Consider the following 9085-nt stretch of genomic DNA (forward strand, 5'->3'; position numbering starts at 1 on the left):
GGGATTTTTTTTTTTAAGTGTACATGTAAATGTTTCAGACCCCTATGGAAACTATTTACATTATTTCAGAGGCAGACTGCTTCGACTCTGCCTGTCAGGATGAACATGAGTAGAGTACGATACGTTATCCAAGTAGAAACACTGTCTCAGAAAATGAACGATTTGAAGAGAGAATCGCACTTACGTCTCCTGCTAGAAAGTTCTTTAATTTAGTTTTAGTAAAAGTATTACGGCACTTGCAACACAATAAGGTCATATAAGTGCCGAGAATTAGAGGTGTAACAAGAGAGTTAGAGTAACAAACACAAAAAAGGGGGGGGGGGGAGATAAGGATGATAAGAAAGAAGGAGCAAACCACATCAGAGCACCCGCCAACTACCCACCCTGCTAACAAAGCCAAGGGCTCAAAGATTTACCCCCACATGGTAACTAAAACAATCAACAACACACAAAAACAACAATAGAAACATGATACATATAGTATATAGAAGAGATAAAATCGTAAACGAATTTGAGACGTTTCACGACACTGATGAACCTAATAACAAGCCAAAGAGTCGGAAAACAGGCAACGGAGATGGCTTCAAAAGTCAAATAAGAAGGCAGAATCAACGGCAGGCCATGCCCGTGACTCGGGACCACACCACCCCCCCCCCTGCCCCTTTTACAAGACAGAGAGGAAAAGCCTATCGAGCGGGGGGGGGGGGGATAATGGGGATCAATTGATAACTTCAGCATCAAGGTTACGGAGCGGGAGAGGGGTGAATGACTTTAGGAAGATGAGGGCAAAACCTCCCTGGTCTCACTCACACTCCCGTGTCGCGGTACACATCATATCTCTACCCCTGACACTAACTAACTAACGTAACCATCAGTCCGGCTGTCAACGCGTTTGTATTTATTAAGTTTGTTTAAAAGAGACCACGTCGATGTAGCGCAATTTTCTTTTAAATTAATAATTTTGTGTAAATGTTAGCGCCCGGAAAAGGAGCAAGGAAGGCCGGGGCAGAAATTAATATTGTTTTAGTCAGTTTTAGTAGAGGTTTTACGGCACTCGCAACTGCATAAGGTCATATGAGCGCCAGAAGATTAGAGGTGTTACAAGAGAGTAACAAACATAAAAAAGAAGAAGGGGAGATAAGGACGATAGATGTTTGATAGGAAAAAAGGAGCAAACCACACCAGAGCACCCGCCAACCACCCATTAACATTATGTATGCTGTTACCGACGAGTTTATTGCAAAAAAGACCCACAACCATACAACAACGGCCATTTACATTTTGTAGAGTTTCACGGCACTTACAATACAATTATGTCGTATAATGGCGAAGATCAGACGTGTTAATAAAGAGAGTCACAAACATATAAAAGAAGGATGAAAGAGACGAGGATGACATGTCTGATAGGAAAGAAGTAGAAGCAAACTACACTAAAGCACCCGCCAACTATCCATATTTTGTTTGTTTGAGTGCGCGATAACCTCATGGCCAGTAACACATCACTGTCCATTAAAATTTAGTGCCGCGGGAGAGCAAGACTACATTCAGACGGAAATAGACACACATAGAGCGGCAGTGGCCAATCGATAAATGCGCTTGTCGACAGCTCTCACTGCCCACACAAGCGGATTGAGCGATACCACACGAGGTGGATGGTGAAGTAATTTATATATATATTTGGATTTCTATGTAAAAACGCAGGTTCGGTCAGGGTTTTTTACGCCCCTCACCCCCCCCCCCCCCAAAAAAAAAATCCAGTCACAATTTAGATCATTTAGGAGACCGGCTCCGACTTGAGCTGAAGAGGATCTATCAAAAAGACAGATTTAAAATACTCGATTAAAAAGTATCCCCCATAAGGGAATCGAACTCGGGTGCCCTGTGTGAACGGCAAAGCTACAACATAGACGCTGGTAATGGTGAAGTAAAGAGTCCTTGCCTTGGTTTGAGAAAAGTAAAGAACATCGACCTAGCAACAATTATTGATTCTGGAGGAAAAGCTAGACAAGACACATACAGTAAGGAGATACAAATGCAACAAAAGAGGGACGGTAAAGAAGTGGGACCCGACAGAAGCGTGTGTGCCCCCCTCCCCACCCCCCAAAATAATGAGTCGAACAACAAGAGCTCTTATAAATAAATACTACTATCCCATGCCTGCTTGGCTTTGGCGGAAATCACGGGTCTTCTTTGCTATTTTGCTATTATGATTAAAAAATCCCACCAGGATAGAAGTTCTAATCTTCACTTGTGATTTTCACTCTAAAGTCAACAGACACAAGGTCAGCAAAAACAACAGTATGAATCATCCTTTCCGTTTCGACCCAGCCACTTGAATGCAAGGAAGATTTTGGTGAAATGTAAAGGAGTTGAGTATTAAATTACCAGCAGAGAGAGAGAGAGAAAGAGAGAGAGAGAGAGAGAGAGAGAGAGAGAGAGAGAGAGAGAGAGAGAGAAAAGAATGCTGAGAATATAATATAGGAACAGAAAAGACTGGGATACACAAAGTAAAGGAGCACACTACCACAGTGATGGTCAAATGTGAAGAAGTGGGCACAGCAGAGAAAGCTATTTATTGTAATGTGTCACTTGAGAACAAATACATACTATATGAGACTGGCTAAGCAAAATAAAACACGTAACATCTACTTAGCAGCACAAGAAAGTTGTTGAATTGGGAGTTTACTGTCTCGACACAACTGTTCAACAACAGCCACATTTCAATAGGAACAGAGTGTAGTAAGAAAAGCCAATATCAAAAAAGGAAAGTAGGAACAAATTTTTTTTAAAGAAAAGAAGAAAAAAAGAACAATAATAAACAACCAGACGCAAATACAAAAGAACCCAAACAATAAAGACAGTGTTTAGTGGTTTGTCTTACCTTATCAATGGTAAAATCCCATAAAAGACTCTCGATGTAATAATTAGTCCCTCCAACAATGACAGGTAATTTCCTTTGTGAAAGTAAATCCTCTATCTGAACTCCATTAAGGACAATAAAGTGGGTGAACAACACTCAGCTCACCGAACCATCAAATTGGCATTAATTCGAAAAAACAATGTGCCACATCTGGTCTTTTAAATAAAGTAAAACAATTTTATCAAAGGATCATGCAGTTGGTCATTCATTATTTAGAAACCCAGAAAATGTAACATAAAACACCTTACAAAAAATTTAGTTATAATAAGAAAAATGTTATGAATCTTTGTGAATAGACACATTCAACACTGTGTACTACTGAAATAGATGAAAAGTAGACGAGATGTGTAAAAACATGCAGAATACAAAGCTAATATTTTAAAACCCATTAATCATACAAACTTGACATATATTCGCAACTTCCTTTTTCAAACACTTAATACAAAACACAAAAGGATACGATAGGTTGAGCAGCATTTCGAAAATCCACCACGGTATAATGTTTGTAATCCGCATCAAGATAACTGATCATGTGGTGTTTACACTCACGCTGCTCCTCCTCCGTTACTTTATTTGTGATAATATCCAGTCCTTTATAGATCTGTGGAAGTAAAAATGTAATTTATTATTATTAAGCGTCAGGAAAAAGACAAAATAGATACATAAATTGTTAATGACAATATAAAATAATGAATGTGTTTCAAGCTGAGATCACATCTACAAAGGGCTAACCAAGCATAGATATTGTCATAGGGAAATTAATTCCTTCATGAGTAAAAGTATTTATCTCAACTTAAAGATGTGGCACATTCTCATGGAGCTAAAGAGCCACTATTTATGGATTATGAAAAAGAAAAACTGTGCACCTTGTGGCTATTATCACTGCATTAGTGAACAACATTCAATCTCTAACACAATCATAAAAAACGCAAAAAGCAATTTGTATGACACCTAAAAATGAGATTTCATGTAAATGAACAACATTAAAGTACCAGACGACACTGGAAGAAACCTGAACATTATGGAGACTCAGGCCTATATCTCAAAACTATTCTATGATAAACAATTCATTGAGATGCAAAACAGTGAAAAGGATGATAAAGTTGACCTACTTCAATGCACAAAAGATGGCAGTCATGATTTCAAAAACAAAAATAAAGAAAAGAACAGAACAGAAGAAAAAAAAAAGAAATTCATAAGAAGTAGAATATTTTAAATTTAAACCTAAAAAAAGGTTTTACTTTTTTAAAGTTTGCATTCCCTCTTGATACTGAGAATTATTTTCAGTCTTTCAACTACCAGTAAAAACAAAAGACTATAAAGCAGTATTATAAATTAATGCCTGTTGATCCTTACAGCGATAGGCTTTTTTAAATAGCCCCCATTTCCCTCTAGCCCAATAAAACTGGAGTCCTTGACTCCTCAGACCCAGCCCGAATTAATTATGTTCGCAATTTTTTTGCAAACAAAATGAATTTCTATACTTAGATATATGTTTGTTGAAGTATTAGAAGATAAAAAAATATGGAATATTTCTCCGAGACAATTAGATAGATCACGATAGAAATGACTTCCAAAGTTTGAGGCGGGCAGCGCCATGTGTGGGGAAAAAAATACATGACTGGGGTTGTAACTGTAAGAATTCAGTTTTAAAACCCCTCTCAATCGTTAAAAACCAAGGGAAGAGGCCAAGTCTTAAATACCACCAAAAAAAAACCCCACCATTCAAAGTCAGCAGTTTGAACAATCTAAGGCTCTAAATAAAAATGAAATCCTATCCTAAGAGAACCTCAGAGACAAAGGAAAAAAACTTTAAGATAACTTTCTCCTGTTTTTATAACATTTCTTTCCATTGTAAGCAACATCAACAGCATACTTTACAATCAAATTTTAAAACCTGAAAATGTTAAGAGAATTTTGGGTACTTCTGAAGTACTTATTGTCTTTTTGCGATCTATTAATTTCTAAGGGGGGAGATATCAAATATTTTCTGTTTATGTATTTGAACAGCCAATATCCTGCAATGATCTTTTCTAACCCATTTATTTTTCAAATTCCAACTTTTCCAGTTTAATTGACCTTTGAAAAAAAAAAAAAGATTTTTGCCAAATTTTGTAAAAACTTGGACTAAGAGAATAGAAAACCTTATTTGAAGCAAAATCACCTGGCAATAAAGCAGAGAATATTACAGCAAAAGTATTCTTTTCATAATTATCCTAAACTCAGCTGAACAGATCTTGAACAGTTTTCTCTAAAAACCAAAATTAAAAGAAAAGTATCATTAAATAAAATAATTTTTAGAAAAGGAAAAATGTCTTATTATCAGCCTCTTTTAAACTTTGCAAAAGCAATTTTTTTCGTTGGAGTTACGCTTGGTACTACATTTCAAGATTTATATTCTACTGCAACCAAAGATCATTGTGATTGTGAAACTGATTATTATTTTTAAATTCTGCTGAACAGCAAGCTCTAAGCATGTTACAATCTGTTATAACGCCCAGCAGACCTGATAGCATTTTAAAACAATCTTAGCTTCCAAGGAAGCATACAGTGCAAGCTGCCATTTAACGTCTTGCCTCACATCTTTGGGTTAGGTTATTATGCACAGCTGAATTCACTGCAGTAGTTTTACTTGTTCATGTTAACATATCAAAGATTCCAGTATATCATATCTTCTGCTACGGCCCAAACTTTAGTGTCAGTTTTGACGTAGAAATCTCTCAAAGGGCCAAATGCACAACAAGCCCCATGAGTTCATCATTTGAAGGAGAAAAAAATACATTCAAAAGATTTTTTTTTAATTTCTTTTTACCAATAAGAGCTTCAAACAAAATTTCCACAGCCAAAATAGATTACTTTCTTCTCCTGACAGCTTTTCCAAGACCATCATTAAAGGTCATTAACCAACAAATCCATCTCCAACAATTTCTCCACATTCCTCGTCATCTTTTTAAATCTTAATTTGTAATGCTTTCATTTTCACCGATATTTACTTTTATAATAACATCTCTCACCACACCTGATGTCCAAACATCAATTTTCGCAATACTTCATTTTGTATGTTTGCACACTTTTATTTTTCATTTTTTAAAATAATAAAAGCATTTAAAGGTCCACCCATTATTCTGCACAGAAAGCACATCATACCTTTTTAAAAGACGTCTTAATTGAGTGTACAATTGACTTTCATTGCAAAAAGCCAAAGTAAAAAGAAAGTGTTGTTTGTTTCAATGTCTTATCACCTGGAGAAACTCTTCACCACACTTTTACGCTGCCTTTGTTCTGTAAAAAGGCTACAGCCACAAATTCAATTCCACAAAATTTCGATCTGTCCAACTCTATTTTATTTCCTGCTCAAAGTGCCTCCAATTTTTATAAAGATCTACTAGATTTTTATTATTGATAAGGAGATTCAGAAGCATCGTTTGATCCTACTACCTCAGACTTTTCTGCAAGAAAGCTGTAACTTGAACATTTTCAATGAAATCTTCTGTAGGTCTTACACCAAGAAATAAAACAGACTTCGATCAACAAGGGATAGGCCTATAATCTTACACGAGTGTTAGTACGTTTAAGTCTCCAGAGGCCAGCTCTATTCGGACTCGAGTCCGAATATAACTTTTACCTATTCGGACTCGAGTCCCAATATGGGTTTTATATCAATTTGGACTCGGGGCCGAAAAAAAGGTTTTATTTATTCGGACTCAGCTTTTAAGCGAGTTATTTGAGCGTGAGGAGGTTACATTATATTGTCGTCGGGGGATTTTACATACATGTAGAATTAGAACGAGAATTGCCTACTAGGACTGTGTAATTGTGTCAAAAGTCAGAGGACTGCACTCTCATTAGATCTACCCAATGGCAGTGTTTAAGTACACGGTAACCGACAACGCAGGGTCTTTCCACCATCACTATAGCATCATCATTACTTCCACCACCATCTGTCTTTCCACATGTTTAATTTAATTTTGTTGTGCGTTACAGTTTTTCTGTAATTATTTTTTTATTATATCGCACAAAATCGACAGTCATGGCCTCTTCCCAACACCTCTTCCCCCAGCAAGCAGAGAGTGCGAGATCACTAGGCGCAATCTCATTGGTCTACATAATTAACTTTGCCCCCAGCAAGGTCAGCTCAACTTCGTCATTCTGTTCATACTAATGATGCAGGGTGTGCCAGTTTAGATAGATCTAGATCTAGTAATTGGATATTAAAGCTCCCGTCTTGACTGTTATCATTATAATTTTTTTTTAAGTTCGTACATGCTGGAAATATTTAGGAACAAGGAGCAGAAGTCGGAACGGATGTGATGCTGGACTCAATTCAGAGTCTGAATATAATTTTTCTCTATTCGGACTCGAGTCCGAATAGTTACTTCGTTAAGTGAAGTGTAAGTGCAGTAAAAAAGAATGCTGTTTATACCATACACGCAAGAAAAACTATAGAGGCCTCTTATAAAAACAATATCATGTACACATGTTTCTCATCACGATCATGTTTAAACAAGCACAGTACAGCGGTTGCACTCATGACTAAGATGACAGAACACTTCATTGTAATACTTCTGTTCCTAATTCATTTTTTAACCACTAAGGCATGCATGTGGTCTTTTACTTCAGACGCCATGCCATACATCGTCGCAGCCATAAAAAGCCATTTATAACGTAGAAATAAAAAGACAAAGACTTAAGAAGAATAAAAATGAAAATTCCTTAGCGCCTTTTTTGCGAATAATAATAGAAGACAGCCTAGATTCTAGTTTTACATTAAAGAATCACTACTTTATAATGCCAACAGTTATAATGTTAAAACAGGAAAGAGGGAAAGGTTGTGATTGCTACTAAAGAAATATCTGTCTCACACACTAGATCTAGAATCTAGTTGGAACAAATCAACAGCATGGCATGGCATGGTCAATGTCAAAACAGGCTAGAAATCTAGTCTCAAACAAAAACAGAATATTAAAACCTTGTAGTTGTCTTACAATACTAAGGTAGGTCCTGCTATTTCCCGTTCTCTCTTTCTCGTCATCCGTTAATCAGTTCAACAGAGGTCCATAAACGAGAAAATATACAATGTGAGTGAAGATCAATGTCAAAAAATCAAAATCGATCGATCCACATGCAATCACTTGTGATCGGGAATGGAACTGCTGTGCATGCACACACGTGCTATAACAATATAAGATAAGTTACAAACAAAGAATGCAAAATAAATCATAAAAAGTTCTCACCTGCATTGAATCGGCACTAATAATTTCGCCATTAAAAAGTTTTGCTATTTCAAGGGCTAACTTAGATTTTCCAGCGCCAGTAGCCCCTAATACAACCACGAGAGGTAGTCTGGTGGCGGCCATTTTTAAAGTAAGGGGAAGTAAGGAGCATGGAAAACAGAACAGGGCTAAATATAGCGGAAAACAAGGAATGAATAGGAACCGAAACGAAAAATCCTGTTCATGCTTGGCTGTTAGGCCTTGTGTTCCTCGGCCTAGACTGTGCTCCTCAAGAAACAGAGAATTGGAAAGTCAGTTTTAAGGGCGTCGAGTTGAGTTAAGAGGTTTAGGGTAACGATGATTAAATCTGTCCTCTTATTTATTGCACAGCTACATGTGTTTTAAAAATTCATTTGTAGAAAACTCCGTTCTAAATGCGGAATAACAGTAACAGTAATTAATAGCCAACAGAAAAGAGAAAAATCTATAACTTTTGTTTCCCTCTAAATCCACTCTCTTTCCAACAAACTTCAGATTGCCTCCAGTTGCATACCGTTATTAGGGACTGAATTTTGAAAGAAACAGGTTTTTTAAAGTCAGAAAGAAGAAGCTTGTTCGTTACTTTTTATTACGAGGGATGTTGTTAATGCGAGTCCACGTGCTCTTTGGTTGTGAAGTGCCTCAATGTAAATCAGTCGACAAGATCGCCTGAAACTGAAAACAAACACGTTTTGTTTTTATGGCGACCGAGTCGGGCGATCGGCCGATCCCATCCGTAGTGGGCACCCCGTATTACCGACAAGTCGGGCGCAATCGGCTTGTGCCACGATAGCCGCTTTGCGCCTTCAATCTGGCTAGCAAACCGCCCCGACCGGACCCGATACGCCAATGGGCACCCCGTCCAATAAGACAGAACTGTCAAAATCACCTGCACACTCACCCCCGTCCCCAA

The 9085-nt window shown here is 37.3% G+C and overlaps 1 protein-coding gene across 1 annotated transcript; it reads right to left on the minus strand.

The window, feature by feature from the left end:
• Window positions 1-2881: 2881 nt before the first annotated feature.
• Window positions 2882-8759, minus strand: LOC101864432 (tRNA dimethylallyltransferase; the record flags this gene model as incomplete). Its single annotated transcript, XM_013090055.2, is given in 3 exon segments — window positions 2882-2977; window positions 3381-3521; window positions 8155-8759. Coding segments are annotated over 3 exon segments (360 nt in total), but the record flags the coding sequence as incomplete, so codon positions are not given.
• Window positions 8760-9085: the final 326 nt, after the last annotated feature.

This window comes from Aplysia californica, unplaced genomic scaffold (genome assembly GCF_000002075.1).
Source record: "Aplysia californica isolate F4 #8 unplaced genomic scaffold, AplCal3.0 scaffold01125, whole genome shotgun sequence".
Taxonomy (NCBI): Eukaryota; Metazoa; Mollusca; class Gastropoda; order Aplysiida; family Aplysiidae; genus Aplysia; species Aplysia californica.